Source organism: Sander vitreus, chromosome 23 (genome assembly GCF_031162955.1).
Source record: "Sander vitreus isolate 19-12246 chromosome 23, sanVit1, whole genome shotgun sequence".
NCBI classification, from domain to species: domain Eukaryota; kingdom Metazoa; phylum Chordata; class Actinopteri; order Perciformes; family Percidae; genus Sander; species Sander vitreus.
Window position 1 is genome coordinate 16,972,736 of NC_135877.1, and position 24,939 is coordinate 16,997,674.

The window sequence follows — 24,939 nt, forward strand, 5'->3', positions numbered from 1 at the left end:
TTGCGTCTATTGTTGGTGTGCCTACTCAACCAGATGGAAATGGATCGTTTGGAAACTGACGTCAGACGTGGGATTGCCTAGAATGGAGAATCTCGTCTGGGCTCGGCTCTCCCCTCGAGTGTTTCCGGACCGTGGGTTAAATCCCCGCCCCGCTTCATTCCTGCGTTGTTTAGGGACACTAGGAAGATGGCGGCGGCCCCGCTGTACTGTGTCTGCCGGCAGCCCTACGATGTAAGCCGGTTTATGATCGAGTGTGACATCTGTAAAGACTGGTTTCACGGCAGGTATGTAGGTTACAATGTCCTTTAGAGATGTGGCTTATTAGAAGCGACAAACACTGATTGTTTATTAAAGAAACGCGACGGCTCGCTAAGCGGTGTTGACTAGTAGCTAGCTTGCTAACACTAGCGGTGGACGACGGGGGTTTTAAACCGTCTATTGACACGACTTTACGAAAGAAAGTGGGGTTTCTTTCCCTAAAATTGGCTTGAATTTAATCCATTGTTCTGCCAATTAGACTAAAACATACGACTTGTACATGGTCTGTGTAAGGATGTTGATTATCAACATTATTGACTCAAATAGAGTCAATATAGAAAATAGTTTTTCATCTACTAATATGTGGATCTATCAGGATTGCCGAGCTGTGTTAGTCAGCCTGAGTGATCAGAAGCTTGGCGGGGCCATTGTGACATAGAAAAGCTGCATGTTTTCCAGCTCCTTTATGTCGCTTCAGTGATAAGTTTAATGCTGGTTTTTACTAATATTTAACGGATGAAGAGTCAGTTTAACCAGTTGTTCTATACCAATCTGGTTTACCAAGGTAGGTTACTCAAGGTAATGGCAACCACAGCCAACCTTTTACATTTCATAAACAACTTCTATTTGTTTGGACAGAATCTGTAGCTAAGTTATTGTTATACCTAATTAGCTAACATTCAATTTTAATACATACTAATTTCCAGCTGTCTATGCAATTTGAGCTTTTTGTATTTCCATGTGTTTTTAGTGGTTTTACTTTATTAGAAAGCAAAAGGTAGAGAACAAGGAGCGTGTTATGGTCGGGCTTTTGATTGACAGCTTGAGAAATTTAAATCCCCCTTTCAGGCAGAGGAGGCACATGGCGCGGACCCCTAGTGGCGAACAGGGGGATTATTTAAAGGTACCAGGCAGACATATTCCTGGACTGCTTATGGTCGTGTTTTGTCCAATTTTCAATTTTTTTTTAAGGGCCTAGCCTCATTTCTGATTATAAGTAGACCCGTGGTATTGTAGTTGCTTTTTATGATTCATGCTGTGTGTAGGTGGGTGGTCGGTGGCTGTCAAAATCATAATGTGAATTATGTTGTTGTGTAATGAAGCAAATTTGTGTCTGAGCATGTATGGAAAAATACAATGGCAGATTGCAGTTGTGCACGCTCTTTTCCTTACCCGATACTGTGATGAACACCCTACACTTTGGGGTCAAGATCATTCTGTACTGTTTTGGGGTGACACAGTGACCTAGTTAATTGTACTTTTTAATTGAATGATCAGGTTTAACCCATTTTATCATAAAGCCTGCTGAGGTGACTATAAGTAAGGCAGGCAGCTGTTGTGTAGGTCAACTTGTGCTCTGATACTGAGAGAAGGAAGATAAGATGTTGCTATAGTGATGGAAGAACATATTATAATAATTGTCAAATAACAAGTTGTGTGTCAGACACAGGTAACTAGAAAGATCTTTGTTTAACTGTCACTTTTTATCGATGTGGCCCTAAGTCCATAGGCCGACTCAGACAAACGTTAGGAATACCCCATTCTTCAGTACCTTAAATCTGCCTGTGTGGGCGCATCCCCACGGCAACTGTTTATGAATACAATAATCTGTTTTTGCTCGTGTTGAAATGACGGAAGCCATTGCGTAACCACATTAAGTGCGCTGCCAAAAAACTTGCCGGCCAGAATTTGTGGTGTGTCAGAGCCAAAAAAGACTGGCTGGCTGTGTGTCATGTGCCAGCAAGAAAAGGAACAAATGTTGGAGCTTCCCCCATTGATGACTAATAAACACACACACCACACACACACACACACACACACACACACACACACACACACACACAGAGCGAGGAGAGCTCCAAAATCAGCAACATTTTCTGCCTCTTTCCCACGAGGCTGGCCAGAAGGAAAGGGATATTCTCTGGCTATTGATGATGGAAAGTAGGAGCTCAACCTCCCGGTGCCTGTTTGTCAGTTTGCAAGCTGAGTTGCTGTTTGTGTGGGAGACTTTGTTTTGCTGCCTCAGTTTATGGAGAGTGTCCTGTTTTCCATCACCTGTATCTCGTCAGCATCTCAGTACACAATACAGCCTGGGACTTTTAGCGGATGAGGACTTGGGCATGGTTAGCAAACGCTGTATGGTTAATCTGTAGTAGTAGTAGTAGTAGTAGTAGTAGTAGTGAACAATGAGGAAAACTAGAAAGCAAAAAGAACATTAGTATAGATAATACTGATCAACTCTGGGTATTTGCTGATATCGAGTATTGAGCTCTCTTTTCTGGGGCGCCCTCTTTTTAGCTTACCTGGTTGAGCGTGCGCCCCATTTACTAAGACTCAGTCCTTACTGCAGTGGCCCGGGTTTGATTCCGACCCGCGGCCCTTTGATGCATGTCATCCCCCTCTCTCCCACTTTCCTGTCTTCATCTGTCCTGTCCAATAAAGGCTGAAAAAGCCCAAAAATAATAATAAAAAAGCTTTTATTACAACATTCATTGTAATACATTCTATAGCATTGGTACTTTATACTAAATTAAATAATGGGCAAATTATAGCACTTTTAATGTTGTGTGGAGCGCCCTGGATCCCCTGATGCAGTGCATACCAACCTTTGTTTATTTGACTGCACATCACAGGTTTGATATGTCTGGGAATCTTGAAACTGATCAACCAAATACTGATTTCCCTTGTTGAATAGTTTTATCCAAAAAATCTTTAGAAGCAATAAAACTATCCACCATTTCACAAGAAAAATGATTGAATGATGATTAAAGAAATAAAAATAAAACATAAGTTGGTGTAACATAAATATATTTTGGGTTTTCTTCTGTCCTCTCAATCTTCTTCTTCTTACCAAGATTTGTCTTTCAGTCCCTAGGTTGCCTACCACTACCCTGAAATACTCCTTTAGGCACCAAAGCCCACTACTAAAGCCTGTGGTTTAGATTACAAATGTTAGATTGAACCCTGTTATTTACCATTTAGAGCCTCCCCTAATTACAAGACCTGCTTCTGTAACTGGGTTGTTTCCAAGATGCCAATTTCCGTCAACACTATGAATGTTGGCTTGCTGGAACTACTCACTGGGTCACGTCAGATCACAGAGTTTACCCCTGTGTAGGTGTCAGGCACTCCAGTCAGACCGTTGTCTGGTGTGGGTATAGACGTTGGGGGTGGTGATAGACTAGCAGGGCTCAATGGGACTGGGAGGGAATGATTGATGGCCGCTCCAGCTAGCCAAGTTCAATGCACGATCCGTCAATGTCGCACAGATTGTGAGCACACTAAAGAGAGATGGATAGCCTCTACAGAGTGCCTTTTTAGTGTTTACGCTAAGTGGATGGATGAACGAGTGGAAGGATTTTTCTTTTTCTTCCACTGTTGTCCATGAAACAAACATTTCAGATCTGTTTAGATGTCTGATTAGTTAATTGACATTGAAGTGAAGAGCAGTCTCATAGCTTCTGTTTAAAGCTATGTTTACATTCATTAGCAAGGCTGTGTCTGTGGTCAGGGAAACGGCATTACATCCAGCTTGATCAATGTTGATTAGGGGTCAAACAGCCTTGTGTATTGATAAGCGGTCAGATTGAATCATGATATTAAAGATATAGTGGCTCTGCTATAACATTAATCTTAATTTAGAAATATCACTCTATAAATAGGAGTAGTGTAATGGGGAGTAGATAAGGATCTATCTGTGCCATACTGAATCCAAATCAATGAAATACTGTAAAGACTGGCTGAAATATAATTTGGACAGCTAGTCCATCTTTGGGTGAGTTCAGACTGAGTTTGTTGGCTGATGTTTTTCTGCAGCAGACAGTCACAAGACTGATGACTTTGTAGGTTTTACAGGGGCACCGGGGGCCTGAAGACAACCATGTTGAAGACATGTGTGAAAGTAGAGCCCCAGTGCTTGGAGCCTCAAGGCAGCTCAACCTGCACAAAAACAATTAAGTTGTTAAAACTCCCCAGGGCTCACTGATGCCCCATAAACAACAAAGTGATCCTCTTTTGTTGTTTACCAGCTGACTACAGAGAGTTCTCTTTCAAGCTGTAACCACTGCAGAGACGTTGGGTCTCTTTTATGCACAGATAGCTAAAATGATTTAACCAGTAAGGCCAAAATGACAGATGCCTATCCCTATCTGTCAGGGCCCAGTGGCTCTTACTGCTGTCCAAGTCCAGCACTGTTTATGTAAGCTTCGGTTGAGTGCATTAGGGAAAAGGACCGGAGGAGTCAGGTGCTCCTCTGGGGTAGATAAAGATAGCCAGGTGTGTTTAACTGCCCTCATCTCCTCTCCATCTCTACCACCCATCCATTAGGGATCTGCCGATTCTCTAATGTAGGCGTGTCGCCGCCCCATGTAGAGCGGTTATTTAGAGCTGAAAATAATGGTGATGCCCGCCTCCAGCCTTTGTGTTTCTGCACTGATCATGGAGGACAATGAACCCCTCACAGTGCATGCACTAATGAATAAGCCCTCTCAGTCACACAGGATGAGGCCCTTAATGAGAGGAAGTGAAGGGAGAGGGGCTGTTGATGGCAGGGGTTTAGCCAAGTACACACATCTCCTCTTATTCACAAAGGGATGTTTTGCTTTGTAATCGGCTGCAATGCCGTCACAGAATAACCCTCCAGTCTCCAGTCTGGCGAGGTTTTGTTTTTATCTTTGCAAGACATACTGACTGTACTCTATGTCACCTTCTATCACAATATGCTCTGTTGTTGTCCTACATCATATGATAACACTATCTCGTTAAGTGTTAAGATGACGGCAGTTCAGTTGTCTCCAATCTCATCCTCGCTCTGATTGCTTTCCGAGCAAATGAGGTTCACGTTGGTGCAAGAACTGTTTGCACGCTTTGCAGTTATGCAATACATCATTAAGTCTGAGCAGGGCAGGAAATACTTGGCCCTCATTCCCTCTCAGCTGAGTTTCCTCCCCCCCCTTTTACATTCTCTAACTCAAGTCCACACAGTTTCACCAGCTTCAGTGCCTTATTATGTATTAATCATTTCAGGTGACAGATAAGCTGAGTCAGACTGGCGTATGTGGCACAGTGCCCTGATTTCCCACTGTGGCATTACATAAAGGAAAGTACCAAGTGAGATAAGGACAACAAGGTCACCTCGGTCGAGCTCACGCTGCTCTCGCACATCTCAACCGACCCGGGCCGGCGGCAGAGAGTTGTGACTCATGCTTTCCCCCAGCGAACAGTCACATGTGAACCAAGATTCCTGATACATGAGCTAGGCTAATACTACAGCCAAGCACTGCACATTGTGAAGGGCAGGAGCACTTCTTTAAGCTTTTTTTGTGTGCCATTTCCTATTTTCATAGTTTTTTTTGGATGTTGGAGTAACTTGTAAAAAAAGACAACTCCATAATAAACAGGCCTACTTAATGGCAAATCAAATATTCCATCAGTAAATATATTTTGTAAATCAGTCAGGATGATTGAGGCAACTAAATGCACGTTATGACAAAAATCTTGGCAGTTGTCTGCATTACAAACACTGTTTTCAACAAGTTTGCAGTGCAGCAAATGCTAGCACCAGGTTACATGTGGTAAACTGGGGAGAGGCATCTACTGTTGATATCCTGTTAGTGCACCAGGATGATTGGGGCCAGCATTCACACAAGCTCACCACTTCCTGATGAGTTAATGGCTCTCTGCTTTATTTCCTTTTACAGCTTCCTGCAATTTCTTGTAGATCAAAGCTGATAGCAGGAGTGGTCAGCTCCATCTCTCCTTGCAGGCGTTCACCTTTCCAAAACAGACAATATATCCGCCACAAATCCAATGTTCATACCCTATGCCACTATGCTAGCTGTCAAACCAAAGCTTCGCTGGCTTGTCGATGGTTTGAAGAAGGCAAATTTTAAGTTTCAAGTCAGTGTGCATATGTTTGTCCTAACGCGACACAGAACGTGGAAGGTGTGTTGTTGTTGCCACAGCCAGAAGACACATTTAGTTTCAAATGAAGCTGGAGGCAGCAAAAAAAAAAAAAACAGCTGGTTAAACTGTTTAAAAATAGTGGGTTTGTTCAGGACACCCTTCTGTCGCTTTCACGTCACCTTTTGGTATCGGCTCAGCTCGCTTGGAACCTCGACTGAGGCGATACTAAAAAAAGTACCTGTTAGCAGGTACTTTTTTTCGTAATGGAAAACCAAAAAAGGCGAGCAGGTACCATGTAATGGAAAAGCACCATTAGTCTGAATGGCAACTTGGTTGCTGTTCATGGGGCTCTGGTATGCAACCGAGGAATGCATGTGTGTTGGTGCCTGTGGTTTGGCTGCTGCAGGACAGTCTGGGGTAGCGGTATGAGTGACACTGTTGCAGATCCATCCATGGGGGAACAACAAACCTCACTATCTGTACAAGAAGTTGATGCTCAGCCAAGATTTTTACCTTATTCTGCATTCACTTAATGATGACAGATTGGGAAGAATGTAACTAGCCTATTAGTTACATAATTTTAATAGCCTAAATAAGCTACTTTTGCAGAGTTACGTATGTGAAGCAGTTTATTTAGCTGAATCGATTGTTTTAGTGTTCATATCAGATTTTACTTAGATGTAACTGCCAGCTATGGTGCCTTTGCAGCCATTTCACCACTCTTGTAGCCAGATATCTTCAACTCTGGGTGATATGAACACTTTCTGACTTGATTGCTCGAAAATATGGTCTAAACGATATGAATGTGGCATTAAAAAGGGGCTAGCACCATGCAAGTGCCCTTATGTTATTATTGGGCAAAAGCTTTGAAATGTGCTTCAAGTTTCTTGCTCCTGTCTCCAGTGAGGCAGCAGTTTTAGAACATTTGTTGGAAAAATTGATCAGAGCAAAGGTAGTTTTCCAGACCCAAACTGTACTTTCTCAGTGTTTGTTTATCCCAACCCTGTAACCCCTGGTAACCCACACAGCGATTGACATTATTGACATTTGACATTAGCTTGTATTTCAACTTGTCCAGGTCAGACCAAGAACTCACCGTGCCCACAAATGTAGTCACACTCCAAATCATGTTTTATGGGCAGGATCATGGGCATCAAGATTTGATGATGACGATTTAAAGTAAGCTAAGCTGCGGTTCATAACTACCTACTTTTAAAATGACCCAAACTCTTTTTGTTTATTTAGAACCATATCTTCAAATGACAGCCTAACATTAATTCTGTTAAATTAACTGGCAACTATTTTGATAATTGTTATTTGAAATTGATTATTTGTGCAATTTTTAGGTTAGGTCTCTCTTTTTCTTAAAAGGGACAAAACAAGACATTAAGGCATTACCATTGGCTCTGAGAATTGTGATGGGCCCTTTTTTTTTATAGACCAAATGATCAATCCACCAATCAATGATCAATTAATCGAGAAAATAATCTGTAGATCAATGATTAGAGGTGTGACGAGATCTCGTCCTACGCAAGATTAAAATGCGACGAGACTTCTCGTCGAGGTAAAACCGCTTGGTTACGTTGTAACCTTGGTTCTCTGAGGAAAGACTATTTTTACAGTCATATGTCTTAAAGTGCCCATATTATGAAAAAAACACTTTTTCTGGGATTTGGGGTGTTCTTTTGTGTCTCTGGTGCTTCCACACGCATACAAACTTTGAAAAAAATCCATCCATGCTGTTTTGAGTGAGATACGGTTTCTGTATGTGTCCTGCCTTCAGTCTGTTCAAAATCGGCACGGCTTGTGATGTCACAAGCCGAAACGAGCTGGCTAACCGCAACCGTTGGCTCGTAGCATTAGCGTTAGCATACTAACGCTAGCATGCTACCTCATTCTCAGTAGCAAAGCACTGCTACAACACACTCTCACTCTGTAGCTAAAACAGAGACCAGGTGAAAAGAGGATCTGCAGCAGTGAGAGAGAGCTGTGCAGTACAACAAAAATATGTTTTTTGAAAATTAAACCATGTAAACCTATTCTGGTACAACCTTAAAATACAATTATGAAGCTGAAAATGAGCATAATATGGGCACTTTAATTGAAGTTTTCTTTTAAAATAGTGTTCAAATCTTGTGTCTCGTCTCTTGAGCAGAGTGTCTCGTCACACCCCTATTAATGATGACCAACTGTAAAACAAAAACACTGTCACAAACGTGTCCCATGAGATGTTGTTGAAACATGTTGGACGAAGTGTGAACTTGTTCTAACTGCATCTTCTGACTCCACCTCCAGCTGTGTGCAGGTAGAAGAGCATCATGCTGTGGATATCGATGTTTACCACTGTCCCAACTGTGATGTTGTACACGGACCCTCCCAGAGTGAGTACTGCTTTTTCTCATTTTCTTTGCTTTCTGTTTCTCTCCCTCCCTCCTAACATGTATCTCATTCATCAAAACTGTCCCCTGATTCTCTACACCCCCACCCCCACACATCTCTGTATGTTTGACTAGTCAAAGGGGTAGCCCATAGGGCAGACATTAATAGGCTAATTGAATGGCCCTCCACTTGGATTGGACAAGCCCTCCATTCCCATCTCTTAGCTCAGGGGTTGAGTAGTGAATTAATGTCGTTTTATAAAAAGTGGTGGTGATGTGCATAATTTACCACTTTGTTGGGTGAACAAGCTACAAAGGGCAACGGCACGAGGAAATTGGAACGAAACGACCCTGTGAACCTCAGATGTCTGTTTGTTGTAGTGAAAAAGCGCAACAATGGCCACAGGCACGACTACACAGAGCCAGACGATGGATCGAAGCCGGTGCAGGCTGGCACTCGAGTGTTTGTCAAGGAGCTCCAGAACAGGACCTTCGCCAGGTAGATATCAATTTTGGCACATGTATAGTTATAAATGGCTTCTTCTGACAGCCCAAGGCTCAAGCTCTGTTCATGTCTGTTTAACCAGATAAAGATTTCCTCATAAAGCTGGTTTTACACTTGACGTTAATGGCAGTCCTGCCATAGATATATCACATTTTGTGCAGTCTCCACATGGTATCTCTGTAATCGCTGTAACCCTGACGTGTAGTTACATTATTGAGAAGGCGCTGTAGCCTACAGCCTAAATACGGCAGCTACGTGCGTAGGCTCTGAAGCTACGCCGTAACCCCTTATCGTAAAACTATAAATCCTCCTTAGGTCAGGAGCTGCTATTACTTTGAATACTGTCATAAAAATCATCTTTGTGATGCACCCAAATGTTGCCTTTTGTAAAACATTTAAGGGGTCATGACTGTTAATAAAATGGCAATAGATCAAGTTTACTGAACTTCTTATGGTCTTGTTTCAGTGGTGAGGAGATCATGATACACATGAAGGGCGAGCAGGTGACAACCAGGTACCTGGAGAGACACGGCTTCAACTATCCCATAGCGGTCACAGAGATGGAGGGCCTGGGACTCAAACTACCAGTCTCTACTTTCTCTGTCAAAGATGTGGAGCAGTATGTCGGTAAGGACACCTCATAATGAACAGGCTTTATCCTGCAGCATAAAACAGTTGCCGTCAGCTGTATCAAATTTACAATAACGCACAATTGTTTATCCTTTGGGGGGGATGTGGGTATACACTGTAGCCTCAGTATGCTTAAAGCTAATGAAACCACCCAACACCAGCCAGCTAAGTGGCCATCACTGAGCAGGCGCCATCTGTATGTCAATAAGAACAGGTTTCTAGGTTCATGGGGTTTTAACCCACTTATCAGGCATCAGGCCATGGTTGAAGGAGTTCTAAATGAGTGATGGCTAAGCTTTCACTACCCTCTCTATGACCACTACGCTTCCTTATTGAAACGGCCTGCCACTTCCCAGCTCCTATTACAAGCCCATTACCAAGCCCACTGACGTTTTTATCATTAAGTTCAGATTACACACTCCCCCTCTCACTTTATCTCCCCCTCCCATGCCATATTGAGCATTAAGCCAAGGCACAGGTGTTGTGACCAGGGACTAAGTGTTGGGTTGCATTTCTTACAGTTAGAAGACAATGAGTCAACAGGATTGAACGCTGATGTCTTCTCTGTGTTACTAGGGCCTAAACAGTTGTGTAGCCAACAAAGTGGGTGGCCAATGATTGGGCCCGGTGATAGAGCATCGATGAATGGTCAGTGGAAGTCTTATAATGGACTCAGAATGATTGATCAGTGGTAAAAAGATTTGGGGCATGCTGGTTTAGGCACATAGCATTTAACTGCCACATCACCGCTTTAATTGCGGCCAGGGACCTGTGTTGTCTTACTTCACTCTCTCTCCCCATATTCTCCCTATATTGTCACGACTAAAATGCTTAACAAGATATAAAAAGCTGTATATAGTGCAATACTCTTGACCAGTTTACACACAAAGTGCAGTTCCCTTAGCTGCCTAAGCAAAATGTTTAACTGACCTGTAATGACTTCATAATCCAAGAAGCATGTATAGAAATGTAAATGTATTATAATATAACACAAAACATACAGGTACATGATACAATATAGGATGGGAAAGCAGATATAATGAGTCTGTGCCAGCCTCTGTCACAGTCAGGTAAAGAAGATCAGAGTGACTCTCTCTATAGAAATACTAGATTTAATCATTCGTTTGATCCTGGGCAGACACTTTATCGTGCCAGGCCGACACTACGCATCTGTGGGATCGCAAAACTACCTTTTCAAGAAGCTGCTGGATAACGCTTAAGAAATAACGTTTAGACTTTTCCCATAAGGTTTGCATAGGAAACGCTATTTGGATGAATTACGGAGTAACAGACGCAGTGCTTAGGTCACAGATGGGGCTATTATATATTATATATATATATATATATATATATATATATATATATATATATATATATATATATATATATATACATATACATATACATACATACATACACTCAGCAAAAAAAGAAACGTCCTGTCACTTTCAACTGCTTTTATATTTTAAGCAAACTTAACATATGCAAATATTTGCATGAACATTAAAATATTTAACAATCACAACTAAGACATGAATTGAACAATGTTCACAGACATGTGACTAACAGAAATGGAATAATGTGTCCCTAAATCAAAAGTAGCCCTCAGTATCTGGTGTGGCCACCAGCTGCATTTAAGTACTGCAGTACATCCTCCTCATGTACTGCACCAGACTGGCCAGTTCTTGCGGTTGTTGTTGCCATCCTGTACCTGTCCCGCAGGTGTGATATTCGGATGTACCGATCCTATGCAGGTGTTGTTACACGTGGTCTGCCACTGCGAAGACGATAAGCTGTGCTTCCTGTCTCCCTGTAGCGCTGTCTTACAGTAGGGTCATTGCAATGTATTGCCCTGGCCACATCTGCTGTCCTCATGCCACCTTGCACCATGCCTAAGGCACGTTCACGCACATTAGCAGGGACCCTGGGCGTCTTTCTTTTGGTGTTTTTCAGAGTCAGTAGAAAGGTCTCTTTACTTTCCTAATTTTCTTTTAACTGTGACCTTAATTGCCTACCGCCCTTAAACTGTTTATTGTCTTTTCAACAGGTGCATGTTCATTAATTGTTTATGGTTCAACAAGTATGGAAAACATTGTTTAAACCCTCAACAATGAAGATCTCTAAGGTTATTTTGACTTTTACCAAAGTATCTTTAAAATACAGTGTCCTGAAAAAGGGGTGTGAGTTTATATATTATTGTATATCATACAGAAGATTTTGGAGAAAAAAATGCAATGCACCATCCTAATTTTTAGTAAAAAGAATAACTTGTGGTGGTGCAATGCCATAGTGATAGTAAAGAGCTTTAAACTGCAGAGTAGAGTTCATGATTTTTGAACACATTACGGTATAAATTGATTAATGAGAAAAACATTTCAACTTAAAATTATTTTAAATGAATGCAGTAAGAAAAGCGTTTCTGGTTGAAGAATGTTGACTAAGACAAATTTGCAACACCTTAATGACTTCTTTAACATTACTGGGTGTCGTAATATATTATTGAGCTGGTTCAGTAAGGGTGTTGATTTAGTGTTTTCTCTTGCTGTTGGGTTTGTAAAGCTGGTGTTTGAGCTTTGCGTTGTGTGGTTTCGAGGCAGCTTAGTCTCTCACTGTGTGACTGACTGACCTTACTCCAGCTGTTCTCTGTCATCAGACGCTGGCCAGCTGGGCCTGTGTGTGTGTGTGTGTGTGTGTGTGTGTGTGTGTGTGTGTGTGTGTGTGTGTGTGTGTGTGTGTGTGTGTGTGTACATGCAAAGGGGGTAATAAAAGGTGAGTGGGAGGGGTGTGGGGAAAATACAACAACCAGCTGTCTTGCTACACACGCTGCACCCCGTCCCTGCTTCCGGCCCAATGTGTCACCTGAGTGTGATTTGTAGCGTCCCAACTGTTAGCTGTGTTCTACGAGTTTCCGCTTCTTGTCCCTTTTTTAAGCATCTGTTTTCTGTCTCCTACGCATAAACACACCACATGAAGCCTATGCACACTCTTTCTCACATCTATACGCATATTTCTGTCAACGCTTGAGGCCTCCAAAGCATACATAGACATTGAACGCAGCACCTCCACCCACACCTCCTCAGGGACTGGTGGTCTGGACAGATTGACAGATTGTCTCGCTTGCCTCCCTGTACAACCCCTCCCCACGCTGCCATATTGGTGCCAGTTTTTCTCAGGACTTGATCTCTAAAAGCACATGGAGATGCCAGAGGGCAGCAGACCCTAGTGAACCCCACGCCCACTCAGCAGCCAATTAAAGAAAAGATATTTTTCAGAGTTACTGACTTCAGAACTTCTCCATATATAATGTGGACTTATCTCCCATGTAGGTGGCGACAAAATCATCGATGTGATAGATGTGGCACGGCAGGCGGACAGCAAGATGAAGCTCAGCGAGTTTATCAAGTATTACACCAACCCACATCGACCCAAAGTCCTCAACCTCATCAGCCTGGAGTTCTCTGACACTAAGTAAGCTATGCTCAAGTCTGTTCACTCTGTTGGCTAAAATAACAGCTTTAGTTAGATCAGATCCCTAATAAACACTGGCAGTACATTACAGTCAGTCATGTCACACTTCAGAAAATGCTTGTATAAACCAGCATTAGCTGTGTTGCAAATATGTGTGTATCTATAGCCTCTTTAACACTCACGCTTTCAGTTGTATTAGGTGGAAGTATTTTTTGTTTTGTCAAAGGTGAAAAATGACCTTACATACTATTCACAATTTCCTTTATCAGTTATCAGGAGTTGTATTAATTGTTGACAATTAAATTCCTGTGCACTTGCATTTTAAAATGGAAGTTGCAGTCATTTATAACTTGGTTGCATCTTTATGCAACAATATATTTATATATTATATTTATATTTTCTAGTCAAAACAATTAAAACAATGTCCCAACTCTGCATTTTAGATTAATTGTATTCCCATTATAGCCTGATCGATACTGGATTTCTTTTTGGCTGATATTGGTATTTGGGAATTTAAAAAAAATCCAATAAATAGAGTGATGGTACATTTTACATAAACGCATAACATGCATGTTAACCTTTCTCATGCTTGGATCATCTTTTTTTAAGAATGTTAAGTCTGTATTAATAACTTTATCAAAATCTAACCTTCCTTTTTTCCCTTTTTGCCTCGCTCCAATCACCCACTAAGGATGTCAGAGTTGGTGGAGGTTCCTGACGTGGCTCGTAAGATGTCCTGGGTAGAGAACTACTGGCCGGACGACTCCTTCTTCCCCAAGCCCTTTGTCCAGAAGTACTGCCTTATGGGGGTTAAGGACAGCTACACAGATTTCCACATAGACTTCGGAGGCACCTCTGTCTGGTACCATGTTCTCTGGGTGAGTGTTTGCATGAATAAGAGCTGAATGTATTCGGAAATCGGGCAAGAATTGAGGACACATTCTAGGCCAAATAAACAGTTTTGTTGTTAAATCCAACACCATGCTTCCCTATCATTTGTCAAGCTCAATGGATTGTTAGTGTGTTTGTATATACCGAGATATTTAGGACAGGCAGTCACTGCTGATTTGGCTACCACTTGCTAAAAGGTCACCCCGCTTCTCACAAGCAGCTCCAGGGGCAGCACTGCTGTGCTCATATCGATGATCTCACCCTCCTCCTTTTATAAACTAAAGCGGACATTCATTTCAATGTGTTTGTGGGTTAGCAGCATCACCGCCACAGCTGCCATGTTCAAACACCAAAGTGTCATTACAGTGTGGTGATTTTTTTTTTTATAAACTCCTCTTCATCTGCTTTGCAGGGTGAGAAGATCTTCTACTTGATCAAGCCCACTCCCACCAACCTTGCACTATATGAGGCATGGAGCTCCTCGCCCAATCAGAGTGAATTGTTCTTTGGGGACAAAGTGGAGAAGTGCTACAAGTGTGTTGTGCCCCAAGGAACCACCCTGCTCATCCCTACAGGTCTGTGGTTTTGTTTATGCTTGCCTGGAATTCCTTTTGAATGTTTTAGTCTAGTGCGGACATTTAGGGTGCTTTCACACCTGTAGTTTGGTTCATCTGGTGACTGACAGTAGGTCGACCTTATGTTTATGAATAATGACAAACAGGTAGAGACGGGACGAAAAAGAGGCAACTTGTACAGCAATATCAGGCAAGGCAGTAACTGTTGGCTCGCTATGTTATGCATTTTTTTTAATGGACTTAATGAGCTGCCAAAGTACACAGAGTAGGCTACAAGCACAACACACTGCAGTTTTTACTGCTTTTGACTGTCCGATCGATAAGGAAAAATCATTCAAGTGCTGATGCACGTTACCAAATGATTTGCATAGAAACAAATACATGGTTTATTATAAGATCGCTTCCTGAACAGTTCTCAATCAGCACGTGGATTTAATAGTAGTTTAGCCTTTGTTTGGTCTGTGTCAGGGTTTGATTGAAAGCTTTCAAACCAGAAAAAAAAAAAGTGTGAAAGCACCTCTAGAGTCTTGGATAATCACCTACTTTGTGGTTTCCAAGCACAATAACTTTCAGACACTCGGACAAACGGCTATCTGTGTCACTAATGTTATATCATTGTAGTTGGTGCCTGACTAACTCTTCTGCACCAACCCAGCTGACTGGTTGTTTGGGTTTGATTGTTTGTCTCTTCACATGCTTTCAAAAATTAGAATAATCCCGCTTCCCATGGCTTCTGCCAGGAAAATACAGGCTTCTTGAAGGTCCTCTGTCATTGCCAAAGGAAAATAACCGAGAGGGAATGTCTTCCTGAGCAACAACCCAAACAGTTCTTAATGATCATAGTTGCAATGGAAAAATAAAGAAAAACAGTGCTGTTGTGTAATATGATGAAAGTAGTGATGATGCTGTAGATCACAGCTTTCCTCTTCTTAAATTCCTTTAACTAGCAGTACTGCTGTTGTTAATTAGAAGTTGTGCTAAGAGGCTAAAATATGTTTGTTTCTCATGGCACTAACTGAGTATGACATGCTTTCATTCACCTAAGTGACGCTAATGTCTCCAGTCACACAATCGTCCATCCGTCAGTCTCTCAATGGACTTTTTAAGCCGATAGAGTTCCTTTGCACCCAGACAGACAAAGCTCAGTTCAGCCCGTCAACCGCTGCATGTCCTCACTCAGTCTTCCAGCCATGCTTTCTCAGCAAGCCGAAGCAGCATGGTAAAAGAGAGCTTTGGCAGAGAGGGTGTGGAGAGGTGGGAATTAAGTGTGGGTCAGAGAGCACAGTAGGTCAGTCATTCAGTCAGTCACTCATGCATTATCCGGCCTATCTATCAGCCACCCCCCACCCCTCAGACTCTGCTTTCTGTCACTTTGTTGTATAAAGACCACTGTTTAGCTGAGGGGGAACACATCATTGTATATAGACAAACTTATCTTTTTCAAGTGGGAGGACAAGAACTTTGTTTTTGTATGTACACATGTGGGTCTTTTGTGCATGGTCAGGCATATAAGTGCTGTAAATATCTACATATTTTCATGCAGATCACTCAAACCTACATATATGATCAAGTGCCCAGCGTTAAGGTGTCAATTTACCTGTCCCCTCTTTAAGTGTAATATTGTTGCAAGTCAGCCTGTGGGTAAGTTGTGGAAACATGTGTACTCTGGCTCCCCCTACAGGCTGGATCCATGCTGTTCTCACCTCTCAGGATTGCATGGCATTTGGAGGGAACTTCCTTCACAACCTCAATATTGGCATGCAGCTCAGGTACACAGCTCGGATAATATACAAAAATAATGATGTTTATTTTAATTTGATGTTTGTAGCTGTATCGCTACTTGAAACTAATTTGTGTTTCTTCTGTTGATTTGCAGGTGTTATGAAATGGAGCGCCGCCTGAAAACCCCAGACCTCTTTAAGTTTCCGTACTTCGAAGCCATCTGTTGGTATGTGGCCAAGAACCTCTTGGAAATGCTAAAAGGTGAGCGTGAAACGTTAATATGTCCAACACACAATATTAGATGTAAGATCAAATGTAGGTGTTTTACATATCAGACCTGTCAGGAAAATAATAATAAATTAGAAATAAAACAAATAGTTGATAGGAGAAAAAGAAGGTTAATAATTCCCACCAATATCTAAATATGATGTATCAACTTGGGAAGTTACAGTGCAAAATGATTCATTTTTAATATTTTATTTAGTTTTAGGTTTTCTGTCTGTGATTTTTAGGGGTTTAATGCTTGTATGTGTCCCCCCCCCCCCCCAGAGCTACGAGAGGACAACTGTCCACCACCGACCTACCTAGTGGAGGGAGTCAAGGCTTTAATCAGTGCACTGAGGACCTGGTTGAAAAGAGAGGTGAGCGTCGGCCAGAGTGTTCTCACGGTCCTCTCCGTCTACCTTCACCTGACTCTTCCTTCAATATCTCCAGTCCAGATGGTTATTGTTACACAGTCATCACCACTGTTTGTTCTTATCTACTGGATGTGTGTCAGTGGCCAACAACAGACTTCTTTCTGTTCACGTCCCCTGTCTGAATGTGGTCTGCTGTGGCTTTGCAGGTGACTGAGCCCACCAGTGAAGTACCAGACCATATCAGGCCTAACCATCTCATTAAAGAGCTGACCAAGGAAATCCGCTACCTGGAGGTAAGATGGGACAAGGAGGAAAGGATATGGGAGAGGGTTAGACCTTTTTTACACTTAATGCAGGTGTTCATGTCAGCTCCGAGGAGAGCTAAGTTCATGAACTGATGCATTGGTGCTGGTTTTAAATATAAACTGCGCTGTTTTAAAAATGATTTTGTAGAGCTGATCTTTCTTTTATTTAACAGTGGCAATCACACGCACATCCATACATGTTTTGCAGGTGTTGAGTAACAAAAGGCTGCACAAACAAAACAAAGTACCCACACATTGCTATCTGTAAACTAATTAGACTACTGAAGCTCAAAAGGACAAAGAAAATCAGATACAGATAGAGAAAGAAGGATATAAATTCAAAAGGCAATTGGATTAATCAAATATATGAACTTGTGAACCTGTAAATCACTGACTTTGGTAGTAGTCTCGCTTTGCCAGACCTTCCTCCACAGTGCTGCAGAGGAGGGTCTGACTAGTCCACACAGCATTCCGGGATGGGAGAAAAACCTGCTCTGGTTAATTGGCATTTCTTTAAACCAATCACAATCGTCATGGGCGGCACTAAGCGCAGCACGGAGCCCCGGTGCCACTGTAATATAGCCTTGGAAAGGAACTTGTTTTGGTGGAACGTGTACGTTAAAAAGTTTTTAGTTGTGCAACAGAAAACTCAGATTGGACAGATAGTCTAGCTAGCTGTCTGGATTTACCCTGCAGAGATCTGAGGAGCAGTTAACCATAGTCCTCAGAAATCAACCGGAGTTTAAAATTCCAAAACAAAGAATGCCTAAGGTAACGGACATCCGGGCTGAAAAGAATGACATACGGCGGAATTTCCGGCGGCAACAGAGCAATCCCGGAAGTGGAAGGTCGTGGATATAGGCTACTTTTGGTAGTAACGTGACTCCCATTACGTTTAATTTATATCAATAGGAGGAACCAGTCAGCGGTAGCAAGCCAGTGAAGTCTCAGGGAAGTGGGTGTGGAGTTCCATCTGGATCAAATGCCTGCCCAGCTACTCGTGCTACGCTGGAGAAGCTGTGCCAGGCCCGCCAGGCGAGAAGGGCCGCCAGGCGGCTGAGGGAGCAGCAGCGGCAGACCGCCAAAGTGCCCTCCAACTTGGACATCTTAGAGCAGCACACCCGGGAGGTGCTAAGGAGGCTGGAGGTGGGACCGCTCGAGGAGGTGAGCAGTCATTGTTAACTGGCACTTTGAAAGCATATCACAAAATCTGATTTTAATTATTATTATTTTTTTCTTCCTATAGAACAAAAGACGTAGCTCAGTGTCGATACTTCCTAAGTGTATACATGTGGACTTAAATATGTAATAGTCTGTTTATTGACTGATGGTGGTCTGTTCAACTTAGGACGCAGCGTTCTGTGCCAAGGTTCGTGGGAAGCTCAACAAAGTGTCAACTGCATCCGCAGCTGCAGAGACTTTAGAGGAGAACCACCTACGGCTAATGCTGGTCAACGGCAGAATTATCAGGTGAGAGCTCACTTCTCTTTGGCTAACAAAGCAGCCGTTTATTCCTCTTATTAATTAAGGCTCAATCGTCATTCACACAGAATCAGTCAACCTAAATTTGGGAAAATTCTGTCAGATGTAAAATCCTATTACGTTTTTTAAAAACATCCCAAACAAAATACGTATATCTCAAACTAAAAGATTTGCATCAAATACCATTATATAAATGATAACCGCAACTAGCACTAGTCAGAAAGGAACAACAATAATAACCTTAAATAGCATCAAATTGGCCTTTTTATGCAGGACATGAAACAACAGCAACAAATATCATTTCATCATTCAAACATGGATCTTTGTGTGTGCAGAGATATGAGGCGGCCAGGCAGCAGCCCGGTAAAGACGGAGGGTGAGCGGCCATCTGTTGGCCCACCAAAGAGTTGTGTGGACATGAAGTCGGAGAGGACACGGCACAGTCAAGAGCAGCACAGCACAGTTGAGAAACCCACACTCTTCAGTAAGTCACCAGTGGCTGCTATTGTTAACAATATTATTCTTAGACCCATATTTTAGTGCGTTCATTTTAAGCTCATGGTGTGTTCCTGTGTTTCTCAGGTGGTCTGGAGAGGGTGAAGACTGAACTCAGGGAAGAAGTCTCAGGACACACCAGTGTGTCAGACGTGGATTTAGACAGTGACTTTCCCACCGAGGTAAATACTGAGCAGTCTAACGGGCATCAAATGTCTTAAAACTTTTGATTCCTACACTGAAGCATGTGTAGCTCAGACATATTGAGAAGGACTTGGATGTTAGGAGTCTTATAACTCCATAATCATTGTTTGTAGCTTTTCTTTGGATTATTATTATTATTATTATTATTATTAGTGTCACTTAAATCCTTGTTGTAGGCTAAATGTTTTATCCATGGAAAAGTTATACGTTGATTTGTTTCATTTATGTATTGGTTTATTTGAACAGAGACAGTTGCACATTATTGCTGGGGGAAAAAAAATATAATATAGACTATAGAGAATATAAAAAAAAAAAAAAAGTATACAAATTTTTCAACGTTTGAACTGAAGAAGCCAAGTAGCAAAAAGACCATGAACACACAACTTTGTTTTTCATGTAGTTAGGCAGTGTATTAACATGACAATGCTGGTATCCATAAACAATAGTAAGACTTCACATAACATTCAGTCCCGAAAACAAACAAAATACTGTCTTCTTTGGGAAAACTAACAAACAAAATATATAATACCCCAAAATATGTTTAATTGTTCATCTTTGGCCGAATAAGGTCTTGAATAAAGTGAAATTCATTCAAAGAAAAAACAGCTAGCCGTCAGGCAATGCACACACACTGTAGCAGTTAGTCAGCTGATCAGTCCAATAGTTTTTTCCATCACTGACCACGTTTTATGTTGATCTGTGTCCGTTGGCTTGCTTGTCTTGAGTTGAACCGGCTAAACTACCTTGACATTACTAGTTATAGTGATGTAGTAGTATTAGTGATGCATTAAATGCTTTGTGTAGTCCCATAATTACAAATACAACAGGCAATATTAAAGTGTGCTGTAATGGCACACCAATAACTACGTCTATTGAAATGTACCCAGATGTTTTATGCTGTGATTACTGATGCATCCTTTCTAATTTAAAATGTTTCAATGTAGCATAAAGCATCATTGTCGTCGTCCTCGTCGTCCTCTTCCTCTTCTGACGAGGATTCAGGGAGTTCCCAGGAGGAAGAGGAGGAAGAGGAGAAGAAGGGCTTATATCAGCAGAGGGGCTCAGGGCACACCATAGAGCTGGACCAGTCTGGCCAGAAACTCAGGCACAAACACAAACCACTCAAACGGTAAGCAACGCATGCAAAGATGTTGTAAATTGTCCCGTCGTGGCACCCCTCAAAGCTCAAACGTGTATTATTTTTGTGTGCACTGAGAGGTAGTAAATAATCAAGTCCTGTCTGATTCTTGCAGAGAACATCCTACCTCACCCAGCACAGAAGAGGCCATTCAGGGGATGCTATCGATGGCTGGTCTGCTGTGCTCCTCCAAGCCGGAGAAGGTAGCCTCGTCCCAGGAGCCCTGGTGGTCCAGCTCCAGCCAGTGCTCGCCGCTGGAGCAGAGGGAGGAGGCGCAGCACCAGCACCGACTGCAGGGGGACACGAGCCCGATGGACAGCCAGGGCAACAGCAGCGAGGCCTGGGACAATCAGGGGCTCCCTAGCCCTCTTAGCCGAAGCCACGGCAGCAGCCCAGAGACAGACTACCAGTACTGTGACCCCTCAATGTCTCCACCCCACCCCTCCAAGAGGCACGCCCCCAACCCCCCACCTATCAGCAATCAGGCCACGAAAGGTTTGGAAATCACATTTCTACTTCCTTTGAGCAAAAAGGTGTTGTGACTGTGCAGAATGATGTATGTGCTGAAGGGGGTGACCTCGCCAGTTTAACGTGTATGGATGAGCATGATTTGTGACATCTAGACTACTTTGGAAGCCACTCGTATAATATGGAACAAAGTAAAGTGTGATGTGGAAACTTGAAAGTCTTCAATGACGTATGAGACCTCACGCATGTATTTGCATATTGCTATTCTAGATTTTTCAATTAAAAATGAAGCTAGGGTAAAGTTAAACTTGGGAATTGAAAATGTAAAGAAAAACGTATTAAAAGATAGGATGTGCGAAAAAGGATTGAGAGCAGCGTTAATGCACAATTATTATGATGTAAAAATGCTTGAGATATGCAGAACATGGATAAAATAAATGAATTGATTATACATGCATCCCTGACCTTTTTAAAAATGTGGAAATAAAGTAAGTAACCATGTCAAGTATATGGAAATGTGAAGAAAAAAACAAGTTACAGGAAATAGTTTTACAAATGTGAAATAACAGCAGAATGATGAATTAATTCAATTCATTTTGACAGAAAATGTATATCTGCAATTCATGAATAGAATTCATTGGTTTCACTTTTAGCTTCTAAAATGTGAATATTTGCTGGTTTTCTTTCTTTGTCTTGTAAGATAGTAAATAGTAATTAATATATTATTTACAGCACTAGTAGACATGCATTGTAAACCTTCTCTCCTTGTTATGCTTACTTCTAATGCTGTTCTCCTTTTTGTTTCTTTCCTCTTCTTTTTTGTTCTAGGCAAGCGGCCCAAAAAAGGAATGGCCACAGCCAAGCAGAGACTGGGGAAGATCCTAAAACTCAACAGACATAATCGCGTCTTTGTGTAACACTCCAAATCTTCAAAAGCAAAATGATGCATGGGGACATTTTCTTGAAGACAAAAAAAAGGAAACATTGGCGTATTTGTTACCAGACACTTTTGTGCTGTGGAAATGGGGGGAGAGAGAGAGAGAGAGAAAAAAACACGAACACACTGCCTGGAGACTAACGTAACTGATCGAATCTTCACACGTAAAACACCCTCACTGTGCATGCTTAGGAGACAGGGTATTGGCTATGAAATAAGCAAGTGCACGACTTCACCACACAAGCACACTAACAACAAAAACAGAAAGGAGCTACAGGAAGCAGAGAGGGACAAGCATGTCATAAAATGTTCTGCTGCAGGGAAAGGTGGATTGAAGCTCCTGCGGGCATTCAAATGGACAAAGGAGATGTAGGAGGTATACCAAACAACAAAATGACTCGCTTTGCTGGGAAGCAGCTTCTGATGCCAAGATCATCTGCATCATATCTTGATATTTACTCTCTCTGCTGAACAAACACCCCACCCCACCCCCGCACAACATTCACTTGCTTCATGTCTATCTGAGACAAACTGAACAGGATGGAGGAGCAGATGCAACTGAGCTGTACATCTCGAGCAGGGTCGCGCCCCCCCCCCTCTGGCTCTGAGGATGGAGACGAGGTGCTAAGGAGGACGCGGTGAACTGAAATTTCAAAATGGTGCTTATTGTTTGTACTTTTCTCCACTCATGTTTGTCCCTTCCAGCCCTCATCCCCCCCCTTATCTTAATCACACCAGCAATAATGACTTTGAGGAGAGAAGAAACAGTGAGAGGCAGCACTTTGGTGCATTATTCCCCAATTCTTCTATTTGTAGAAAAAAAACTAAATGGGTGCATTTCAGACTTGCACAATTTAGTGCAAAAAAACTCTCCAATCTGCACTATGTTTGATAATTAGAGGGGAGTCTGTGTTTCTGAGTGATAATGGCTAAAGGCAAGCTGCTCAAAGTGCTGCCTCTCTGAATTTGTTCAAAATAGGAATTACGAGTCTTTACGCTCGGTCTAAAAAAACCGAAGACAACAAATGACTCGTCTGATATCCTGCTTAATTTATTTCTTGTTTTATGTTTTTTTTTTGTGTTATTTGTATGGATTCTGAATGATGTATTTATTAATTGAAAGAGATAATGATTTTATTATATTTTGACCCTAAAGCCTTTTTCCCCCTTTTGATAGGTAAAATAATTGTTCTCTTCTTCTTTTTTTTATCTTTAACACATACTTTTTGTAAATGTGGATGTTTTTAGAGTTCATGTGATCATCATTCGTTGAGAAGCAATTTTCCTCCAACTCTTTTATTACCTTCTATTCTGTCACAACTCTTACACCCCCGCTACCCCAGTGAATAGATGCTGTGTTGATTCTTGTCTTCTCCCTGTAGCCAGAGGGGTGTTGGGGCTATGAGTGAATGGAAACTAGGTTAGGTTGAGAAACGTCCGCTTCCATATCTACACTAGTGCCAGTTATCTCCAATTATTTCAAGTATTCTGAGCCACTGTGGTCGATCCATTCAGAAGAAGTGAACGTTTGTAGAACTTCAATGGGATGAGTGAGCTTTTATTTTATTTTTTTAAGAATACCAGATGTGTGTTTTGCTCGGGGTGCGCAGTTCTTCACTCTCAGGGAATGATGCCATGGACATAACCTTCGATTAACCACCAGCCACAACATGGATGCAGACAGGATGTTCTCAGCACTCACTCAAGACTTTACAGATTTGACCTCCTGCTTTGGAGATGCTGAGGTTTGTTTGTATTTTTTATTGCTCAAAAAATGATTTCATGGTCGTGGTTTTCAAGTTGAAATGATAAGCTGTGCTTTAACCAGTCAGTCATTGTACCTTTAGGCTAACTTTTACAACTTCTGTTAACATGAACTTGGTATTGTCCCCCCCATTGCTTTCTTATTTTCTTAAAGTGCTCATATTATGCTCATTTTCAGGTTCATAATTGTATTTAGGTTATATCAGAATAGGTTTACATGGTTTAATAAAAAAAAACGTACTGCAAAAATGTACTGCACATTGCTGCAGCTCCTCTTTTCACCCTGTGTGTTGAGCTCTCAGTTTTAGCTACAGAGTGAGGCATCGCATTTCTGTTCCATCTTTGTTGGGAGTCGCACATACGCAGTAGCTAGGTCAGCACTGCTAGCCAGTCAGAAGCAGAGTATGAGGGAGTGCTAGGCAAGGCTGGACTACAACAGAGCTGTTGGGAGCAGTTTGTGAACAGTGTTTTCTGTTGGCGATGTAAGTCCCTTTGGGGTGGACTTTGGGCTTTTTCACTTTGTAAACCTATTACATGCACAAAAAAGATGACACGATAAAGGAAAGGGGGAAAAAGCCAAAAAGCATAATATGAGCACTTTAAGTCAACAGTTGACTTAAGACATTACAACCAGGCTAACTGTGGCCAAGTAGCTTTAAGACCACTCTGAACAGCGTGAGACTTTGAAAGCTTTGCTCAGGTTGACTTGTAGTGCCCATGACCTGCGAGTGACTGATCAATCATTTAGCCCTGACGAACTGATAATTAGTGTTCTATTCTCATTGCCAGACTGAGTTCCTCTTTTTCTTACACTACACTTTAACCTTTTGAACTCTTTGCATGTCAAGTCATTGAAAACACGAGCTGGCCCGCAGGCAGGGTTTGTTATAAGCTGTAGTATTCATTGTACAGAATCGGTCCCTTTTTGCTTTTATATGCAGCTCTCTTGGCATTTGTTATGCGTGTTGGTTTTTGCAATGTTTTTTTCCCCTGATTTAAATGGCTTATGATTTAAAATTTACAAACACTGGCTAACTGTGACACTGTTAATGCATTGGATTTTGTTTCTGCATTTAAAAATGTGCGTGTAAATAAAACTGATGAAATAGCATGCTTGTCTTTTTGTCAAGCCCAAACACACGCTGTAAAATTGTGACGTTTAGACCGTAGTTTTACA

At 41.9% G+C, this 24,939-nt stretch overlaps 1 protein-coding gene across 2 annotated transcripts; it reads left to right on the top strand.

Annotated features, from left to right (window-relative positions):
* Positions 1–150: 150 nt before the first annotated feature.
* kdm7aa (lysine (K)-specific demethylase 7Aa) lies at positions 151–24,871 on the top strand. 2 transcript variants are annotated; one of them, XM_078281397.1, is made up of 18 exons: positions 151–284; positions 8,458–8,543; positions 8,850–9,039; positions 9,512–9,672; positions 13,002–13,143; positions 13,835–14,021; positions 14,447–14,609; positions 16,291–16,378; positions 16,486–16,592; positions 16,881–16,972; positions 17,176–17,262; positions 18,187–18,438; positions 18,623–18,744; positions 19,092–19,240; positions 19,339–19,433; positions 20,400–20,584; positions 20,709–21,088; positions 21,890–24,871. In XM_078281397.1, exons 1-18 carry the CDS (start codon positions 187–189, stop codon positions 21,976–21,978), a joined length of 2,673 nt encoding a protein of 890 aa, XP_078137523.1. In that variant the 5' UTR covers positions 151–186; the 3' UTR covers positions 21,979–24,871. The 2 variants fall into 2 exon arrangements, with proteins under 2 accessions (XP_078137523.1, XP_078137525.1); XM_078281399.1 differs by having other exon boundaries at positions 154–284; positions 8,922–9,039.
* Positions 24,872–24,939: the final 68 nt, after the last annotated feature.